This window comes from Trifolium pratense, linkage group LG4, assembly GCF_020283565.1.
Source record: "Trifolium pratense cultivar HEN17-A07 linkage group LG4, ARS_RC_1.1, whole genome shotgun sequence".
NCBI lineage: Eukaryota > Viridiplantae > Streptophyta > Magnoliopsida > Fabales > Fabaceae > Trifolium > Trifolium pratense.
This window is the reverse complement of record NC_060062.1, coordinates 44248768-44271433: the sequence shown is the minus strand read 5'-3', so window position 1 is coordinate 44271433 and position 22666 is coordinate 44248768. Positions and strand designations below refer to the sequence as shown.

Here is a 22666-nt window from a genome sequence, read left to right as displayed (position 1 = left end):
CAGCCTCTGGCGCCCAATGATTTTTCCATTCCTTACAAGTTGGAGGCAGTGGACACCCAACCTTCAATTTAACATACACAAAATGGTTTGGAACCATACCAACACATATAATGCGTGCAGATGGATCCAACGGTGGACGACTGCGCAGTGGAAAATAGGTTTCAATAATAACCAATCTCGTGTTTAGTTAATAAAACTACAACGCGGTTGTAGGCCGTTGCAAGGATATGCCCCATATCTGATTTCACAATCACCATAGTAAATCCAGCTTTTATAGCCTCTTTTTTGCACCATTCGATCATCTCATCTCGGACCTTATACTTTTCACACTTAAAAAAATAATTGGCATTGTTAACCAATATATTTGCGGGTTCAACTGCATTAGGTTGTGCAATGTCGGGTTCATCGATGTTCGGTTTCATTTCAAACGGAGGTTCGGCCATCACAAACCCTACCTATCACAATAAATTTCAAAATTTTAAAAAGCTGTCCAGTTTGGCATGTGGGATCCGAAATGGGTTCGGATTGTATGAGTCAAACGCGACTGCGATCATAAAACCATGAAAATTGAAAAAATTAATGGATTAAAGTGCTTATTACCTCTTGTATGACTCCGATTGAGTATTGCGCCCCTCTTTGAGTGAATAAACATTGCTTTCAAGTCTCTGATACGCCAAAAAAATCGCCCTAGCTCCAAAGCTCCCAATTGAGTGTCCAAGTGGTTATGAAAGTGCAACTTCTGAAATATAGGCTATATAGACTCTATTCGGATCCTACACACCGAATATGAGCGTTTCCGGTTGGTAGAATCCGAAATGATGCAAAATTTTAAAAATCAAAGTATTTCGGATTGTACAGTCCAAAATCAAGTTTTCCTGGGCAAATCATCAACGATGTACAAGTCAGGCATAGCCAGCCAATGGCTTGTTTAAACTGGTTTCGGATTGTATGGTCCATATCAAACAAGTTTCGGCTTCCATACTCCAAAACCGTTAAAAATAAGGACGTTCGGATTGTACAGTCCAAACCCAGGTTTTTCTGGGCAAAACATCACGTATAAGGCAGGCATAACCAGCCATCACGTACAAATGCCCTAGCAGGTCCAATTTGGTTGGATGGATACTGGATAGTGTGGCCCCATCCATCTCATTTCTTAGAATTTTTTTTTTCTACCCCAACAATTATACCTTTACACCTACAAACACATTTATCTTCCAATTTTACCCTTTTAATTGTTTGACTTCACCCCTACAATTTTTGTTTCCACGCAAAAAAAAATTATTGTCAAAATTTCATACCGGAAAACTTTAATAAAGAATTCCGGAGGATAAAATTTGGAATTTCTAACGTGCGTTGTTCAATGGTATTGCGACATAGTTGCTACAAAATCAATATTTGAAAAGATTTTGATAGTACCATCAACGAGGCAGTATCAAAATATTTGGTTGCTCTTCATGAATTTCTCCCCTTCACCCACTTCCAATTTCTCCCCTCAATGTAATTCCGGATCATACGCGTGCCTTGATCGTAGTGAGACACCCAGATCTCACGTTTGGTGCTTCTTGGTTTCAACAACAAGATTTGTTGGTTGAACTTTGAAGAGGAAACGATGTTGCAGGATAGTGTTAAAGTGATAATTTCATGAGCAGCTTTAAGGTTTCTGATGATAGTAGCCTTCAACAACTTAAAGCTAATATGATTAATGGGGTTCATGTTGTTAATGTTCTTAGAGTTTTCAATTTTCCATATGTTGCAGTTTAGCCATGGTTTTCTTGTTATTGTTCTTTTTTTTTTTTTTATAATCCTTGTTATTGTTCTTGTTGTTATCAAAAAAACATTGCGTGGCAAAAAAAATTGTAGGGGTGAAGTCAAACAATTAAAAGGGTAAAATTGGAAGAAAAAACGTGTTTGTAGGGGTAAAGGTATAATTGTTGGGATAGGAAAAAAAAATCTCATTTCTCACTACTTCGAACTCAGACGAAAGAAACACACCCACAAAAAGCAACACGATTACCGTAACACCAATCCAGTCCACAGTACCCATACATAGTGGTATGTTTTTTTACAATCAAAATTTTTGTAGACAGAATTACACCGGAGGTCCTTTATCTTATTTATTTATAATATTTTGGTCCTTTATCTTTTATTTGTAATATATAGGTCTTGTATCTTTTATATTTATAACACTTCGGTCCTTTTTTCTATTTTTTATTAAAAAAATAATGATGTGGCTTGACACATCAGATAATTTTATTTTTTAAAATATATTTTAATTAAAAAAATAAAGAAAATCAAAATAAGATGAAAATCTTCATCATCTTTATCATGTTCATCATTCCTTCAAAATCTTTCCCCAAATTTTCCAATACCAAAAACCCTAAATCACCAAAACCCAAATTGACTTTTATGACATATACATCGATTTTCAACCATGGTGCAGAAGCTGAAGGAGCTCCTTGTTACTATAGCATCGGTGCCGGTCATTAACTCCATCGTTTTGTCTTCAGCGGTTATCACCTCCATAGTTAGCTGTTCTTCGTCGCCGATTTCTTTGTTCATCTTTGTACCTCCATCGCTCACTTCCATATTCGTGTGTCACGTTTCTGTCAATCGCCGACGCCACTGCCTTGTTCGGTTTAGCCTGCTACAAACTAGTTGTGGGTTGTTTCAATGTTATGGGACGATTCAGCTTATAAGTTGTGGTTTAGAGATTTCCTTTGTTCATAAACCTTGCTCTGTGTGGGTCAAATTTTTGGATTGTTGAGCTCTGTTTTGGTTTTTGCAGGTTGGAAGGGTTGTTGAAGGAAAGTTTTAGATCACTTTGTTGAACTTGAAAGTGAAATTGAATAGTCTGAGAGATTTGTTCATTGAATCAAGGAGATGAATAGTTGGTCCTTGAATTAGCAATATTTATTTTTTCTTCTAAAAAATTTCTAAAGAACTTGATGAAGATTCTTTTTTGTGGGATTAACTTGATGAAGATTTTTGAATCTGCAAATTTTAAAGATTTTTTTTCTGATTTTCTTTATTTTTTAATTAAAATATATTTTAAAAAATAAAATTATCTAATGTGTCAAGTCACATCATTATTTTTTTAATAAAAAATAGAAAAAAAAACTGAAGTGTTACAAATATACAAAATAAAGAACATATATGTTACAAAAAAAAAAATAAAGGACCAAATGTTACAAATAAATAAGATAAAATACCTCTAATATAATTTTGTCAATTTTTTATTAACAAAAAAGAGTTTAATTGTGGTAGTGTAAAGATTTTTTACACATACATTCAATGATGCTTTGTCACATCATTCAATGATGCTTTGTTACATCATTTAATGAATGTGACATATCATGTGTTTTTAAATATCATACATGATATGTCAGTATATTATTGGACGCATGTGTAAAATAACTTTAGACCGACGGTGCATATAAATTAAAGGAGAATGTTAACTTGTGCCCTTAAGGCACATGTTAAGGAAACAAAAATAGAAATTATTAAATGTTAATTTGTGTATTTTGACTTTTAAAGCATTAAATTTCTTGTATTATTAAATAATGAATTTCTATTTTAGTATATCTTAACATGTGCCTAAATTAAATTCAACAAACAAACCGATAGTAACATAATACATAATAAATAGTGATAAATAAAACGTTGGTATAACCCGACCCGGTCGAAACCCATTCGATGTTATTTAACGACATCCAAATCCAGTGCGAGAGAAACACTTCAGTGAGCAACTCTGAGGAAAAAAACATTTCAGCTACACGATGAAGCCATTTTCAATTTTTCTCCTTTTCATCATCTTCTTCGTTGCATCAGCATTAGGTATTCTTCCTTCATCAATTCTTCACAATTCATTGATTCCATTGCGCACAAATTACAATCAAAGCATTTCTTCTTGATCCAGTTTGGTTCAGATCTCGATCATTTTTTCCGTCAATTCATCAATTTCTATGGATTTTTTTAAAACCTTTTCGTTTTGATTTCTGATGATGTATTTTCTTTTGTGATCGTGTTTCAGTTTCTGCTAAGAAAGAGGCTGATGTAACTGAGTTGCAGATTGGCGTTAAGGTAAATTGTTAATTGGATTTGAGAATCGTTTAGATTTTGAATAAAATGTATGGAGAAAAGTTCTTTTTTGTTGTCGGATAAATTGCGCTGTTTTCAGTATTTTGATAAATTGCGAGCTTTTTTGAACGTGTAGGAAGTGAGAGATAGACACAAAATCTGTAATTGACCTTTTTTTCTTGCGAATTTCAAGTTAATTTGTGTATTGGGATGTCTTGATGATTCCAAATTGTTGGAACTTGGGAAATATTTGGCTGTTGTGTAATTCTAAACACATTTAATTTAAAAATGAAATGAAAATATTAATTTTTTAGAAATATAGTAATGGAATAGAATGTGTAATTATAGTTTCCTTGGGGTTCGAAAGAGTATTTTTATTGTACCAAAAAAAAAAATAAAGAGTATTTTTATACGTGCAAATTTTACGATCTGTTTTCTGTAACCTGATTTGGGTGAATGTGCGGTAAAAAGCTTTGCTTGATGTAAAATAGCTACTGCATATACCGTTTTAAATTACCGGGGTGAGGAGATTCTGTAGTCGGAAATTAGAGTTTTAAAATGCAGTGTACACATATGTTTGGAGTGTGTGTGACTCTAGCTTTGAATGATATAGCTAGCAGTTTGCTGTGATATTGAAAAATACTGCTCGTCAGAAAAGGGAAGAAATTCCATTGTTGGAGCTTAATAGGAGATAATGTCGACAGGTTGTTAGGAGGTGCATAGTAATGTAAATGTTTGGTAATTTGTTGTAGAGATTAGAACAGTGAAAATAAGAAAGCATGCATCTTTCCATCTCTATGATGCAATTAATTTTCATCAATAATAATGCATAAGCAAGGCTATTTTGATTTTGTGTCTTACAGTGAAATTGGGTTTACGTCCTCTTTATTGCTCACTATGTTTATACTCTTCTTCATTGCAGTATAAACCATCATCATGTGAAGTTCAGGCACACAAAGGTGATAAAGTGAAAGTACACTATCGGGTGAGTAATTTCTTACGATATCTTCCATGAAAATAAGCTTAAGCAGTAACCACAAGGGAATGTTTGGGAGAGGGGAAGGATCAAGGAACCAAAAGAAAATGAAGGGGAAGGGAAGAGGATTGAAAAAATTAAGTAGTAGCTAGTAAGTAACTAGTAAGTTTGCTTTTACTTTAAGACCCTCCAGATTGGGAAACTTCAAAATTTTCATAAAATTTAATAAGGGAGGCTGTTGGTCTTTTGGAGTAAAGGTAAGGCACCTATGACATACTCACAATCACAACCGGAAATTATCTAGAGCCGTTTTGATGCTAGCCTACCTTCTGTCTGCTACATGCTTTGAGGAACTTTGAAATTACATTTACAACCATTTCATTTGTTCTTGTGATGACTGATGAGGGGTCAAACATTCACTTATTTTTTTTGCCTATCGAGTTCCTACATATTAAATACTCACTTCTCTTTGCAGGGAAAACTCACCGATGGAACTGTTTTCGATTCTAGCTTTGAAAGAAATAGTCCAATTGATTTTGAGCTTGGTGGTGGTCAAGTGATCAAAGGTAAGCAAGCGCACAGCCACAAATAACTCACAATCTTTTGAATTTCTGGTTTCATTACCAATGACGGTAATAATGAACTAGCTGCTGTGCTGGCTTTCTCAAGTACTGCAAAAAGAAAGCTAAAAGGTGTAAATTGAATAAAATAAAAGAGAAACGATGCTTTAGAGTGTCAAGATATTGTATGCCAGATCGTTATAGCACACATACAAGGGTTGTTGATGTTGGAAATATTAAGTTCTTGAATTTCTCATCTGATAAGTAAAACCTGCTGATTTGTAACATGTGGTACCAGAGTTACTTTTATGTAAGAAAGGCTCTTCAACCCCTCAGCATCGTTTTAAAAAAACAAAACCCTCTGCATGTTTAACAAAAGAAATCCCTTCAAGCACACATTTATAACTTATAAGGCTTGTAATTTGTAAATATCACTTTTATATGTTTGTTTTCTCATATTCCCTCCTGCTCTTTCTGGTATCTTCTGTTAGTATTACATTAACAAAATATAAGCAACTTATAATTGCACATTAGCACTAGTAAATTCAACTGAACTGACTTGTTCCTTCTTATTTTGATCTGGCCATGAAGCCAGATCCAATATGTTTCATAACACACCCGTCGTATACATCCATATTTGTATTCTTCGGATTTCATTTGCTTTTACATCTAAGTTCTCTGGTCCCCAGATATACATGTGCTATAATTTATAATGATTACTTTCATTTGTATATTTAATTTTATTTCAAATTTCTGGTTTATGGATGATGGGAGATCTTCAAGATAGGGGATTACATGATTGCTTATCCTCTTCTTTGCAGGATGGGACCAAGGACTATTGGGAATGTGTCTCGGTGAGAAGCGGAAATTGAAAATACCAGCAAAACTTGGTTATGGAGAACAGGGCTCCCCACCCACTATTCCAGGTAATTTATCATGATAATGGTAGTAATGTTCAAGAGCCAAAATCTCTATTGAATTCCATTTACTGAAATTAATGTCTAATAGCTAGATAGTGATCTGGTTGCCCGTTTTCCTGAACTGCCAGATTGGTCTATAGTATGGTAGAAGTGTCTTTGATCTTAGTCAAGAAAAATAACTTCTTGCATGACTGGATTACATTATAGATTATGGAAGAGTTCAACATGTTCTTTTGTGTGTATATATCTGTTTTATATCATATTTACTTGCATAAATTTTGTGAAGGCCTCCTGTTATTAATTTATGCAAAAACGGAAGTTCTAAAAGTGCAGTTAAAGAATAGTGGTGTTTCCTATAGTATTCCATTTTTTAGCTTGTATTACTTTTCTGCATTTTATACACAGTCAACAAACTATGTTTATTAAATATTTTTGTACTCTTATATATATGACATTGAATCGAACTTGCAGGTGGTGCAACACTTATATTTGACACCGAGCTTGTGGGAGTGAACGACAAAAGTTTAAGCGGAGATAACTCGGAACTTTAGACAAATCAAAAGAAATGGAAAACTAGACTTTTGGCAATCTTTGTTAGCTTATTTGTATTCCTTAATAATGCTTTCATCACCAAGGTTTCGTTCTTCAACTCTAAGTGAGGCTAGTTTAGAAAGATTTTACTGTTGTATCCTATAAATTAAATACATCTATTTGGTATTTTTTAGCGATTAAGCTTTTGTTAGAATTTTCATTGGTTTGTCTCTGCCTCTTCATTTCTTGCAATTGAGTTGGTTATAAGTCGAGTTCCATGATAATCCTTATAATATGCTCAACATTAGAACAAAGTTTGCAAAAAATATAAGGGTGCAAGGGCAGATTAATACGGGATCTAGCGTAAGTAGTTGGTATGCAAGTGTGTGAGAATTGTAAACCTTGAAGAATTTAATTTGATTTCCAGTGATAAAAAAATATGCTCAACATGAGAGAACACAGTCGATAAAATAGTCACATCAATTATTATTAATTATTTCTTTTACCTTTTGTTAAGAATAATGGTGATTAGCCAGCAGCTTCTGTTAGTTAGAGTTTATATTAGTTTGTTAGAGTTTGTTATTAGGTGGTTAGTTAGTTAACCCCTAAATTGCTCTATATAAGAGTCACTATTGTACTATTTTCAGTATCTTTTATCAAATATGAATCCTTATGATTTTTACTATCTTGAAGACTTTCTAAAATTTTCTCGATTTTCTCCGAACCATGGAAATCCTAACACCTTTTATCTTTTGAGTGAGCCTAAACAAAAATTATTTGTAATTACCTATACAAGTATTCCTTGAGAATTTGATCGTCCAACAAGAAAGTTTGCACTAGAATAGCAAAACAATCCAACAGCAGATCCTATATCAAGTATATTTGAGGTGTCCACTTTGGATTTAAGGATGATGTGGCTTGGAAATATTTCCTTGATGTCATCCCATCTCAGCATCTATAAGCACGAAATGCTTACTTGTTTTTTCGTATAAAAATTATTCAATTTGATGAGCACTAGAATGTCTCATTGTTCTTAATATCAAGCTGGGAATGGATTGTCTCTGGTCAAAGGAAAGTTCAGTTAAATCCTAGCCACTCATTATTTTTTAATAAGTGTATTAATAATTAAATAAGAAAAAAGGGAGGGCAATAATCTACACTTTATTTCCTCCCGACAATCCTAATTTTTATTTTTATTTTTTTAAAAAAATTTCTTTGAATTTTAGTCCCTTTAATTTTTTTTAGATAAACCATCAAATTAGTGAAATATGTCTATGACACTTTTAATATTTTTAAATTACTTATGTCTCTATTAAAGGTTTTTCAATTTGGTCCCTCCATTGACACGTTTTCTAACATTGTTAGTAATTGTTAAATATATGTTGATGTGAACTATTAAATGCGAGGTGAACAGTGTCATCACACACTTTAAGTGTCATGTCCTCAAAGGTCAATTGTCTCTAATACATATTTCGAACACATTTTATTTGTGTAATATACATACTCGAAGTCTAGTTGACTTTCAAATCTGTAGCTAAAACTTTATATATAACAAGACCAAAGTACTAAAGTGTATTTACCTAATGGCCGAACTTTAAATTACCATATTCATTTTTTCTAAGAACCGTAGGATTAATACAAAAAAAGAAGTGCTTAAAAAATATATATACAAAAACAAAGTATATTTACCCAAATTTGAGAAAATTTTTGGAAAAATAAAAAGTAAAAAAATAATATATTTTAATTGACTAAAAATATATTTAACGTTAATTTTTTTTAGCATAATTAAAAAATAAAAATTAACATATTTTGTTGGATTAAAAATAGTATTTAACTATTTGATTAAATTGATTGTCAAAAATTCTAAAAAAAAGACTCTTTGATTAATTTTTTTTTTTGAAAAGAGATTTTTTGTTTTTGTGGGTACGAAGAAGAAGATTTTTTGTTTTTTATAATACTTTTGATTAAATTTAGACATTAAACAAAATAAAAACTACAGTATAAAATCTAAAAAAAAGATAAAAATAAAAATCCCGGTATCTGGAAGCATCTACTAAACCCTCGTTTCTGGAAAGTGGAAACTACACACTCACTCATTCTGAAACTTTAGCTATAGAACTCTCTCGAACCTCTCAAAACCTCATTCCTATTTCCATTTATACCCCTCCTCCTTCTCCTAATTTCCACCTACTTCACGCAATTCTCGAACCATTCATTCATCGTTAATCTCCACATTTTCTCTACTTTCTCAAATTCCTCACATTCCCTAAATCATGGACGAAGATTTCGACATTCCGGCGGTTGATGAAATGAACGAAGATTTCGACTTCGCCGGCGCCGATGGCAATCCAATTCTCAAGGTCGGCGAAGAGAAGGAGATCGGTAAGCAAGGTTTGAAGAAGAAGCTTCTTAAAGAAGGTGATGGTTGGGAGACTCCTGATGTTGGCGATGAAGTTTATGGTACTTCTCGATTTCTCTCTCTATGTTCGTTCTTCATTGATTGTATTGAATTGAATTGAATTAAGCGCTTTTTCTGATTTTTTTGATGTGTAGTTCACTATACTGGAACGTTGCTTGATGGTACTAAATTTGATTCTAGCAGAGATAGGGGAACACCTTTCAACTTTAAGCTTGGACAAGGTGAGTGCATTGAAACGATGACGTTTTTTATTTATTTGTTTTTGTTATTATCTTAATTTGATATCGTTGATAATTATTGAGTTTTTTTTTCTTCAATTTTTTAATTGATTGGATTTGTTATTTATCTTGTTTGATTGAACTTGTGTTTGAGTGTGAAGTTATAGTTTAGTTAAGCACTTATTGAGTAAGTGCTTATTATACCAATGTTTATCATGTTTGATTGAACTTGTGTTTGAGTGTGAAGTTATAGTTTAGTTAAGCACTTATTGAGTAAGTGCTTATTATACCAATGTTTATAAGTTGTGTTTGAGTGTGAAGTTATAGTTTAGTGAAGCACTAATTGAGTAAGTGCGTATTACATCAATGCTTGTGAGTTAGCTGTTTGCTGTAATCTAATAGTGAATGTAGTTCATTGTCTTCATAAAATTGGGAGTGGTTTTTGACGAGTTATCATAGGGAATGTATTGAAATATGTTGAAAACGGCTTATAGAATCTATAGATATGTTGTAAACTATTTTCACAACTTTCTTGAACACTTGCAATGCTGTTTATGCTATAAAATAAGCCAAAGTAGTTTGCTATTCTAAGTTTAAAATGTACGTGGATTCGTCGACAGTATTTGATTACAGTTAGTTGATTTTTTAATTTGATTATTACAACTGCAATTGAAATTTGATGACTTTTATTTTTATTTCTGGGAATTAACTATCAAGTATTACTAGTATGTTTTAATTTAGAATGTGCAATCAGTGTTTGACAAATATAAGCTACCTTGGCCAATACTATTACTAGTTATCTCTTTAGTTATTTTGTGGATGTATTTCTAAGTGACGTGTTGGTTTTGCAGGGCAAGTTATCAAAGGATGGGATGATGGTATTAAAACCATGAAGAAAGGTGAAAATGCTCTTTTCACCATACCACCTGAGTTAGCTTATGGTGAATCTGGTTCTCCACCTACTATTCCTCCCAATGCTACTCTACAATTTGATGTTGAGCTGCTGTATTGGACTAGTGTGAAGGATATATGTAAGGATGGGGGGTTGTTTAAGAAGATAGTTAAGGAGGGGGAGAAATGGGAAAACCCCAAGGATCCTGATGAAGTCCTTGGTAAACATATTACTACTTCAACATTTCATTTTTCATGGATGATCCTATCATTTGACTGTGTTAACTAAAAATTTTCTTGTGGTGTTGCAGTTAAGTATGAAGCACGTCTTGATGATGGAACGCTTGTGGCAAAATCTGACGGGGTGGAGTTCACTGTGAAGGAGGGTCAGTGCAAACACATTTTATCAGTCTTTTTCTCTCCAAACCTCAATTTTTCTATTTGAGATGTCTTACATATTTGTTTATAATGTGACAGGTTATTTCTGCCCTGCATTGTCAAAGGCTGTTAAGACCATGAAGAAGGGAGAGAAAGTGATCTTGACTGTGAAGCCACAATGTAAGTTGTCTGTAAAACACTTTTGGGAAATGATTATATAACACCTTTTCTCTATAAAGGATTTTTCGAGGAATCTTGAAATTCATGCTTTTATTTTTGTTATAGATGGATTTGGTGAGAAGGGCAAGCCAGCTCATGGTGATGAAGGTGCAGTTCCACCTAATGCAACATTGCAAATTACTCTTGAGTTAGTTTCTTGGAAGACTGTTTCTGAAGTAACCGATGATAAGAAGGTCATCAAAAAGATCCTCAAGGAAGGAGAAGGATATGAGCGACCAAATGAGGGAGCTGTCGTGAAATGTAAATCCCCATTAATTCTAATGATGGCTCTTTTTTTGTGGTTTTTTAAATTGATTTAGTTATTCGATTCTGACATGATATTTTGTCTTATTTCATTTTTGAAGTGAAACTAATTGGTAAGCTGCAAGATGGCACTGTATTTTTGAAGAAAGGCCATGGCGATGACGAAACAGATCTCTTTGAATTTAAAACGGACGAGGGTAATCTAAATTGTCAATGTTTTGTCACGCTCCTAATTTTTTCCCCCTTTCATAATAACTAAATTGAATGTATGTTGTGTTGAACAGAGCAAGTGATTGATGGGCTTGATAGAGCTGTAATTACCATGAAGAAGGGTGAGGTAGCATTGTTGACTATTGCTCCTGAGTATGGTTTTGGTTCATCAGAGTCTCAGCAGGAATTGGCCGTGGTTCCTCCTAATTCAACCTTGCATTATGAAGTTGAGCTGGTTTCATTCGTAAAGGTAAATAAATAACTTGATGATATTTTGCAATTGTGAATTGATATATTTCAATAATGGTTAATGAATATCTAGTGTGGAAAAGGAACACTAGCAGTTATAGTTTAACAAAACTCACAAGATGGAACTGCCTTTTATTTTCATATTCTTTCTTCCTGCTACTTACAAGTTTTGTACCTTTTTTCGTATGTTTTGATCAACTGTTATCTGTGCTGATTGATTAACTGTAATTGAATTTCTAGGCATAATTAAAATAAATCCAGAAGTTTTGTTGATCTAGAAAGCTGCTTTTCTTGACAAATAAGAAGATTCAAATAATGGAGAAGTGCTTTTACGACTCTGAATTGAAAAATGGTTTTACGGTTCTGTTTAAAGATTAAAGAATGCAAACTATTCCTTGGAAAAAAATGAAGCATTGGTGTAATCAGAGTTAAAAGTTGCTCTTTTCAATGAATATATTTTTCAAATTCCTCAGTGTGTTCAAGACACTGTTTAGCATGATTCACATAAGATTGATGCTATTTTTATTTTTTCTGACATGCCGCTTTCTTTATGCACTGATACATTGTTTGTTACTTGCTTTAGGATAAGGAGTCCTGGGACATGAACACTGGTGAGAAGGTAGAAGCTGCTGGTAAGATGAAAGAAGATGGGAATAGGTTGTTTAAAGCTGGGAAATACACAAAAGCTTCTAAAAGATATGAGAAGGTAGTCAAAGATACATTGATATAGTTTCACCTTTAACTACTCCAATGCATATTTTTGAGACATTTTTTATAATATGGTGACTATAATGCAGGCTGTAAAGTTCATAGAGTATGATACTTCCTATACCGAAGAGCAGAAGAAAACTGCCAAGGCCTTGAAGGTTGCTTGTAATCTGAACAATGCAGCATGTAAGCTGAAATTGAAAGACTATAAACAAGCAGAGAAATTGTGTACAAAGGTATGGTTGCTGTCTACCATCGTACACGAAATTACTGCTCTTGTTTATCCAGAAACAATAACTGATTTTAACATGGATAAGCAGGTGCTGGAGCTTGAGAGCACAAATGTGAAGGCCCTCTATAGGAGGGCTCAGGCTTACATTCAATTGGCTGACTTGGATTTGGCTGAATTTGATATCAAGAAAGCTCTTGAGATTGACCCTGACAACAGGTAAATAATACTCTAAATTAATTATGTTGTCCTTTACAAAGGGGTAATTATTGAGTGTGTGGCGTGGTTCAATTTGTAATTTGGGTGTTTGCTGGGATTTGTCCTGTTTAATAATTGCTCTTGATTTAAAAACCAGGGAGGTGAAGCTGGAGTACAAGATTTTGAAGGAAAAGATGAAGGAGATCAACAAGAAGGACGCCCAATTTTATGGGAATATGTTTAGCAAAATGAAAAAGTTGGATTCCCTTGACGTTAATGTGAGTATTCCATCTCTATTGATTCACTAACACATTTTTACCTCTCGGTGTTTAATCTTCTATGTTTATTTACCGTGCAGAAATCGGCGCCAAAGGATGCTGAACCCATGAGTATTGACAGCAAGGCATAGAATGTACACCATTGGAATTAATCAAATCTAGAGTCTTTTTATTATTATTGTTTCTCCACATTTGATAGTTGTTATGAATTTATATGCATGTCATTTGGGACAATTTGTTCTATTGTCATGAATAGGGAAAGTTGCTTTGATGAAATGAATTACCAAAGATGTTTTGATATTGTGGTTTTGCATTTGATATTCTGTTTTGGATCATAAAGTTTTGCTGTGCAGTTTTTGTTTAAGAAAATAGTTAAAATGACTTTGTCCTCTAATGCACAAATGAGACATTGATATCTCTAAAGAATGCACGATGAACAAATATATGGGACAAAGAACACCATAGGATGGAAATCATGTGGTAATCTATGTATGCTTCAAAACAATAGGGTTAACTAATCTACTTGTGTCGGGTCATTCACTTTTAAACGTAAGAAATTTCAAGCACAATCTTCATTTGATCTGAGCTCCTTGCAGTAAATACATCTTCGCCATATCACTTGATTAGGCAGTGTCAAGTATCTTCACCTTCTTAGATCTTTCTACACAACTCCTCATCTAAAGTTTCAACAAAACTTTGGAACATATGAACTATCCCTAAATTTAGTTTAGAGAATCGTTCATGATAGCCTCCCAAAGAGAAAGAAATTTGTTCACATGGGTTTGTTTACTGATAACCTATGCTGCTCGCGGTGTAGGGAAGTTGAAGAAGAGATTGATCATGTTTTGAAAGATTGTTTGAAGGGTGTGTGAGGTCACATGTTTCTTCATGGTAGAAAAATATACAATACTATCCTAAAAAAATATATGATTTGTGCTGCCTTCACACTACTCTACGTACATCGATTGTCACATGTTTCTTCATAGTTTTTATGAATTTATATGCATGTCATTTGGGACAATTTGTTCTATTGTCATTTGAGTTTACCGACAAAAAATAATAATTGTATCACATGAAATTTTGTAAATTTATCAACGATGGGTTAGTTCGAGTAGTACATGACTTTTTTTTTTACACAAGTAGTACAAGACTTTAACCTCTTAAGTAAGTGGATAAATTTCAACCGTGAGAGAGAAAAATTCAACTTGCAATCTTGCATGTCTCATTGGTTATCCAACTATGACGAGTAATCATTAAATGGCGGTGAATTTTTTTACCTATAATACAATAACAAAAAAAATTCTAAAAACCATCTTACTATCAAAGATTAAATAGCCGAATATTTTATATTTGATCTATAATATAGATTAAATATTTCATCATTTATTTAACGTGAGATAGTTCTCACGAAATCACGAGTGGTGATATTTTTTCTTAAGTAGTAAACAATTCCACATACATACTACTCCGACTAGTGTAATTAGCCTTAGTCAAAAGAACTAGTGTAATTAGCCACTTTCACATCTCCTCTTATTTCTGCGAACTTCATATGCGAACTTCATATCACCACTGCAGCAAGCAACATCAAGATGACTAAGGGACATTGTTATTTTTCAAGTAGTCCTTGTAGCTAGAATTTTATTCTTAAGATGAATAAGGGTAAAAATAAACTATAAGCTAGTTGATAGTTGAAAAGCTACTTTATAACTTATATCTGAATAGATATTGGAATAAAATTAAGAGAATTGCTATCTAATAAGAAATATTTACACAAGAAAGAGAATAATCTATAAAATAGGAAATTTGACAAAATAAAACTGTAAAACTGGAATAAAATGTAAAAAAAGTACTATAAACTCATATGCTACTTGAATTATTGCATCTCAAAAAATGTTATAAGTTTGTTACCAAATACATTCATTTTTATCAAACAAACTTATAAGCAAGTCCAATAAGCTATACCAAACACACACTAAGTAAAATGTCTGAGATTTGAACCCAACTCATGCATATATAATACAATATTTCCTACCAACTTAGTTAAGCCTGCGGAGGCACTATATGAGACATTATTATTATAATTTTTAAAAATGTCATACATTGCGCGTGTTTCTTTTGTTTGTAATTCTTAAATTGACTAAAAAAAATACATTTAAGAACCAAAATAATTAAAAAGGTACACATTTTTTGAGAACTAAAATAACTAACTAAACAAATATTAGGGATAGAGTATTTTTTTTTTTTTGGTAGAGGGATAGAGTATGTCTTTACCTATTTTTTATATTTTATTTCATTGTATTTTTAGAGGGTGTATTAGACTCACATTTGTTTTTTTGACACAAAACTCACATGTTGTTAAGTTCAATATGTACCGCGTGCCTTTCAACCAAAAATATATACTGCGAGCAAAATTCATAATAATATCATGAAATAATTTTTCGCTTAAATTAGCATTTTCCTTTTGCTTATTATAATAATTTTATTTTTCGCTTAAATTAGCATTTTCCTTTTATTTTCATAATAATATCATGAAATAATTTTTCGCTTAAATTAACATTTTCCGCGTGCCTTTTGAGACAACTTTTTATACTTATATAATATAGAGACTAAACTATAAAAATATTAATAGTTTAGAGACTAAATTGATAATTTATTTGTATTTGAGCAACCTCTTTTTATATTATGAAACAATTTGTAGAGCTCAACTCGTGTGATCGATCGGGTAAAAATAGAAAGATTGTGTGAAGGGCATATGCTTCTTCATAGTATAATGAGAGAGAAAAATTCAACTTGTTTTTTTTAATAAGCAAAAATTTAACTTGTGCGTCTGACAGTCATAGGATAATCAACTAAGATTAGTCACTGTTATACGACGTTGAAAAATTTGTACCTATAACACAATAAAAAAAATTCTAGAATTAATTTTGTAAATACAATTCAAAAGATATATATATATATATATATATATATAGAGAGAGAGAGAGAGAGAGAGAGAGAGAGAGAGAGAAAGAGAGAGAGATTTGATATACTATGACACAAGTTCGAATATGCAATTCTCCATATTTTCAACACTTAGTGTATGCTTGGCTCATCTATAGTATACTTAATGTTTCTCAAAAATTGATTAAACTTGAAGTTAAAAATTGTAGTTTAGAATTTTACAATTGATTTTTAAACTGTAATTTATTGTTTAACTTAATTTTACATGAATGTATATTCAAACAAAAATCACTTTACTTTCGATTCAATTTTTACCGAAAGCAATTTTACAAAATTTGCTCAAAATCAATTTTGGTCACTGCAAAAACCAAAAATACATTTAGTGTGTGTGACTTATTTTTTTGACTCCATTCTTGCTTGCTCCATCTGTGTTTAGAAGAATCCATCCATCTTCTGGTCTTTGCCAAACTATATTCACTGATGTCTTATGTCCTGTCCCGCTAGTAGTATCATTGACATCCGCTCTTTTGTACTGATCCACCCAATTCAAGATGAAATTCCAAGGCTACGCGGGTCTCAGTCGCGTATCTCCGTGAGCTTCTCGATTACGCCACATCCACAAAAATTAATGTTTAAATCATTTTCTCTACTTATTATTTTTTTGTTACATCTCTACAAAAATTAATGTTTAAAATCTTAATTTTTATAGTCACTTTTTAACCCGTGCTTGGCACGGGTCCGGATACTAGTTTTTATTATAATAACCTTCAACATATTATTCCTTATTTATTCATTTATTTATGACAAAGGTTCAAAAACAATGAAAAGATAATAAAAAAAAAAAAATTTGTCAAAAAAAAAAATTGGGCTATGTGATGGACCGGGTCAGTGAATACAGAGTCTGACCCAACCCAACCCTAAATCGGTTTATATAAACACAGAAATATACTAGGGTTTAGCCGTGCTTGAGCAAACAAGTCTCTGAGTGTGTGTGTCTGCAAGTTCCTCCAAGATGGGTAGGCGCTCTCCTTCATTTCTTCTTCAATCGTTCCTCAAACCCTAATTCGGTTCTTATTTTCTTATTTTCGTGTTCTTTAACCTCTAATCATTGATGGTTTGTTTTTTAAATCTCAGGTATTTCTAGGGATTCTATGCACAAGAGGCGTGAAACTGGTGGAAAGAAGAAATCATGGAGGAAGAAGCGAAAGTAAGCTCCAAATCTTTTACTCGATTTATGTTCAACCTGTTATTTGTATTTTTCAATCAATTTTGTTTTATTTTTTTTTAACTATTTTTGAATTAATTGTGATTTGTACTTTTGGATCCATTTGATTTGAGTTTATAGCTATTAGATTTTGTGCAATGTTTCATGCTTATTTGGTTTTATGATTTGGGGTTTTCAATTGTTACTCAGATTAATTTTTTGGACTGCATTTGAGATCTTGAATGCTTTTTTATGAATAGCGTTTCATATTTTGGGTAGTAGAGATATTTTTTTTTGAAAACTTAGTATCCGGCCTTAGGACCGATGGTAGTAGAGATATTGATATAACGATAAGTCAAATTACTGAAAGTAACTTAGTGTGTCAATATAAATGATGATAAAACATTTTAATTCGTATATATGTTTGCTCTCACATTTTCTCACAAACTTCACGAATGATTTTTACCTGTTTTGTTATAATTTATTTATTTGGTGAAATATTATATGACAGTTGTGCTCTTTTCATTGATGTTAAGTTTGCCTAAGATTTGTAGATGAAATTTTTGAACCATGGTCCTGATTATTTTTGTTAGTATTCTGTTTGCTACAATTTTTGTGATTCTTATTGAACTAAGATATTTTGATTGTTTTGTTTAGGTATGAGCTCGGTCGCCAGCCAGCTAACACCAAGCTATCAAGCAACAAAACTGTGAGGAGGATCCGTGTTAGAGGAGGAAATGTGAAGTGGAGAGCCTTGAGATTGGATACTGGAAACTTTTCTTGGGGAAGTGAAGCTGTCACCCGCAAAACCCGTTTGCTTGATGTTGTGTACAATGCTTCCAACAATGAACTTGTCCGTACTCAGACCCTTGTGAAGAGTGCTATTGTTCAGGTTGATGCTGCTCCTTTCAAGCAGTGGTACCTTCAACATTATGGTGTTGAAATTGGAAGGAAGAAGAAAAATGCTGGCAAGAAAGAGTCAGAGGTGATGTTATTGGACTTTTCTTTCCTATTTTTATGTTTATCTATATTATTATATGTTCATAATTTATGTTATTCAATTTACACTGCAGTCTCCTTGTATAGTAGCTGATGTTGGTTCCTTTTTCTCTGATATATAATTTGCAGGAGGCTGAAGTTGTTGCAGAAGAAGTCCACAAGAGTGCTCATGTTCAGAGAAAATTAGAGCAACGCCAGAAAGATCGCCAGCTTGATCCACACATTGAAGAGCAGTTTGGTGGTGGAAGATTGCTTGCTTGCATTTCTTCTCGACCTGGTCAATGCGGCAGGGCTGATGGGTAAATCTTATAATTTTCTTTTAATTGCTCTGTTGCTTTGAACTATATAACATCTGATCTCTTAACTTTTTTATTTCTTTCTGTACTATGCAGCTACATTCTGGAAGGTAAGGAGCTTGAGTTCTACATGAAGAAGCTCCAGAAGAAGAAGGGCAAGGGTGCAGCATAATTGTACCGTTTCTAAATTTTTATTTTGCATTAGTTCTTTTAAATGAGACTAGTACCCAACAAAAAGATGTTTTGTGCTTCGGTTTATGTTGTTGGTTATACATTTTAACATCTTTTATTGTTTTGACATTAGTTTCTTGGTTTTGTATTAAACTATTTTGGTTATGTATGGTTTACAATTTTGTCAACGATTGTGTTTTGAAATCACTTCATATCTGTGAAACTTCAATATCCAGGTTCATGTGATTCGCCGATAGTATGTAGAAGTTTTTAACTGCCCGTATCTTGGATTTGGAGGCCATAGCCAAAGATAAAATCAAAAAGTCTGTCTCTGTCATTTATTCTATGTATACTGAAATTATCCCATAGGTGAAAACCAAAAATTTTAGTACGCATTAAACTTAGACAAAAAAACCTAAATTTCATTCTTCAATTTTAGGTTGCTTCAACCCCTTACTAGTGAAACTCAAAACACTATAGTTAGAGATATAAAACCTTATGGCTTCAATGCTTTTTCACACAACTTTGTCCTACTCCTACCTTTTCCCCATTTCTTCACCGTTAATTCCTGCAACTGTCATTCTGCTATTTTCACAGATGCCATCAAACCACTTTTATTTTTCAAACTGATCTTTATTTTCACAATTTAGGTACAATGTTTCGTGATTTTTCAATTGGGAAGTGCAATAGAGAATGTTAATTATTTTTTTTTCTTGCTACAACACCTTTATCGACTATGTCTGTTGAAACATTCATTTTTTTTTTGTAATAAAGAGGGTCAAAAGACCAAAAAAGAAGAATTACAAAGATTACACAGGGGTTAGAAACCCCCCACGAGGAGTCGTACAAGACTCATAGTAAACGAAGGTCCTCTTGTATCACATCTCTGCAAACTTTTTTTTTTTTGGAAAGGCAAAAGCACATCTCTGCAAACTTAATTTACGATAAGTATGTTGAATTTGAATCTTCCAATAAACGTTCAATGAGATGACAAATTTGACACACGAAGCTCCAGCAAGACGACTAGGGTTGGGAACAGGCTCAGGCCTGAGCTTGACCTATGATTTTTCTTCAGGCCTGAGCCTGGCGTGCGGCCTATCAAATGTTATTTTTTTTGGCCTGGCCTGAGCCTTTTAAAAGTCTGGTCTGACCTTGTAGCCTATTTAAAAGCCTGTGTTACATTAAAACTTCTCTATATAGTCTTTTTAAATAGGCTAAACAGGCCTTAAAAAGTTCATATTTAAATTTTTATAATTTTTACAACATTAAGAAAAAGCTAATAATATGATTAGCACAATAATTAAAAACTAATAAAATAACAAATACGATTACGACAAAGTCGCCATAATACAAATTGTTTGCTAAGTGTAGTCAGCAACAAGCCAACAACCAAAATATAGGATGAGTTGCTACTTGCTCGAGAGAATGAGAGATGGAATGGAGATAGAGTTTCTATTTTTAATTTATATGCGTGAAATATAAAAACAAATATATTTTATCTGTTTTGTTTAAAAAATAATATTTTTTCTGATAAATAATATTTTTTATAAGATATAAATAATAATTATTATAAACAGGCCGGTCTATCAGGCTTCGGAGGTCTTTTTAGAAGCCTAAGTCTGACCTATTTATGTAAACAGACCGTTTTTAAAGCCTAAACCTGACATTTTTAATATCCAGGCCAGACTTATACAGGTCAGGCCGAAGGCCCCTGTAGGCCGCCTGACCTATTCCCAACCCTAAAGACGACCAACACAAATATTTTCTTGAACCATTTTAACAACTCGAGTCAATATATAACACATGTCTAAAGCCATGACTCCAAGCATATTTTATAGTCCTTCGAACACACCCCAAAGTTCTTAGAATACCGGCACTACAACTCCCTACAAATTGGAGAATCCATCCAACCATTCTCCACTCCCCGCCACAACCAGCTCTGTTTCCAACTAATAAGCACCTCAGTTTTTTGTAACCATGTTGCTTCTTAATAGTTAGCTTCATATTTATGAACCTTCAGCCAAGGTCTCAAAGGTCGTTGCCACATCTCCCCATTATGTAATTCCTTATTTCTCCATAACCAGAGTGTATGACAAGCTGTAGCCATATAAGTTGCCCAATTAATTTGCTTTCTATTAAATCCAGCCTCATTAATATCCAAGTTCTGTCGCTAATACTCATAGTATTTATCCAAAGTTCCATTGCATATGGGCAGTCCCTTAACATATTTATATAAGCCAAAATGGAAAAAACTCGTGGGGTTTGTAGTGTGAAATGTGAACTCATAAGTAAATGTCTACGTGGTGGTGGGAGAAAGAAAAAACTTAAGCAAAGAGGATAGATTAGATTCAATCCACTGTGGTGTGGTAATAACTAAAGACATCACATGTACTTATTTAATCTAAAGTGAATACCACATGTTATGTACCCTCAGTTTTTGTATATATTTATTATATTTTATTTAATATAATAAGGAGATATAAGTAAATGGTGAGAGTAAAATTTGCTTTGTCCTCTAATATCTAGATGTTCTTTACCTTATAAAAAATACTGTAGTATGTTACATGAGATATTGAGTTCGATTTTTGGCTCTACCGTAAAAATAAAATAAAAAAAACTGTAGTGCTCATTGTTGATAACTTGTGATATATAAAACCATGCATATTCTACCCCCAAAAGAAGAAAACCATGCATAATCTTATACGGTTTCTACAAGCTATCCAATCAGAAAATAAATAACGCAAAGGTCAATTTAATTCACTCTACGTTTCAAGAAATTAATTGTTCCCATTACTGTGAATTATATTTTTATAAATTGTAATAATTTGTAGGCAATTTCTTCCATACATACAAAAAAATAATAATTAGAGTGATCATCACTCATATATAATTAATTAATATGGCAAAATGTATGACTGTTTCCATTGTATTAGCTCTTTTGTTATGCCAATTCTGAATGGTACTGAGGCTGCAGGAAGAGGTTTTCTAAATCACCCACTTGAAGGCAACGATATTGGAGTTGATCCTAAGGATTATTGTTCTTTAATCTTTATGTAATGCGATTATGCCTTGGATGTGTTATGCTTGTGTTAGTCCAGCTAAATCCCCTCCTATTCAATGATCACAAATTATGGCCATATATATTATCATAACTAATTAATGCCAACATTATTGGCTTATATATTTTTGACTTATATGTTATTCTTCGTTTTCTAAGATCTTAAATAGATGGTTATTATGCATTACTACGTGTAATTGTGGTATTTCCTACAACAGGGAATCCATATCTATCTAACAGAGGAAGCATAGCCACTAACAAATATCACTTTGGTATTTGTTATTTTATTTAAATAGATTAAGTATTTACTTTTTATCTATAAGTCTCAGCTCAACTAACAAATATTGGTATTGATAAATCAAATATCTTTACTTAGATTTGAACACGAAAATTTACAATTATACGTGTGAATATAAGTGGTATTAGCCACTTTGGGCATATTTCGATTTGACTTATTTTTGAGCTTATGAAATGAAAAAAAAGAAGCCATTGAGCTGCATATCGACTTGTTTGTTGTTGTTGTGAAGGCTATAACTTTGAATGGAAGTGGCAGCTTGAGAGGAAGGTCCCATATTGAGAAGATTCAGCGTTAACTAGAATTAAATTGGGATGTTGTGGTGCATCATTCTTACCGTGAAGCTAATCAGCTAAATGCAGTAGTCAACTATGGTTG

At 32.8% G+C, this 22666-nt stretch overlaps 3 protein-coding genes across 3 annotated transcripts; all 3 read left to right on the top strand.

The window, feature by feature from the left end:
- The first annotated feature begins 3677 nt into the window (after positions 1 to 3677).
- On the top strand, positions 3678 to 7284 carry LOC123923872 (FK506-binding protein 2). The gene is made up of 6 exons (XM_045976616.1): positions 3678 to 3834; positions 4031 to 4080; positions 5000 to 5062; positions 5529 to 5619; positions 6435 to 6539; positions 7005 to 7284. The coding sequence occupies exons 1-6, from the start codon at positions 3777 to 3779 to the stop codon at positions 7082 to 7084; spliced, it is 447 nt and encodes a 148-aa protein (XP_045832572.1). The 5' UTR covers positions 3678 to 3776; the 3' UTR covers positions 7085 to 7284.
- Positions 7285 to 9094: 1810 nt separating this feature from the next.
- LOC123923871 (peptidyl-prolyl cis-trans isomerase FKBP62-like) lies at positions 9095 to 13623 on the top strand. The gene is made up of 13 exons (XM_045976615.1): positions 9095 to 9524; positions 9618 to 9704; positions 10553 to 10813; positions 10904 to 10978; positions 11070 to 11150; positions 11256 to 11450; positions 11555 to 11650; positions 11738 to 11913; positions 12496 to 12618; positions 12710 to 12856; positions 12941 to 13068; positions 13205 to 13325; positions 13406 to 13623. The coding sequence occupies exons 1-13, from the start codon at positions 9338 to 9340 to the stop codon at positions 13454 to 13456; spliced, it is 1728 nt and encodes a 575-aa protein (XP_045832571.1). The 5' UTR covers positions 9095 to 9337; the 3' UTR covers positions 13457 to 13623.
- Positions 13624 to 17197: 3574 nt separating this feature from the next.
- LOC123923870 (40S ribosomal protein S8-like) lies at positions 17198 to 19123 on the top strand. Its single transcript, XM_045976613.1, has 5 exons — positions 17198 to 17281; positions 17400 to 17472; positions 18127 to 18454; positions 18598 to 18767; positions 18861 to 19123. The coding sequence occupies exons 1-5, from the start codon at positions 17278 to 17280 to the stop codon at positions 18934 to 18936; spliced, it is 651 nt and encodes a 216-aa protein (XP_045832569.1). The 5' UTR covers positions 17198 to 17277; the 3' UTR covers positions 18937 to 19123.
- The last annotated feature ends 3543 nt before the right edge of the window (positions 19124 to 22666 follow it).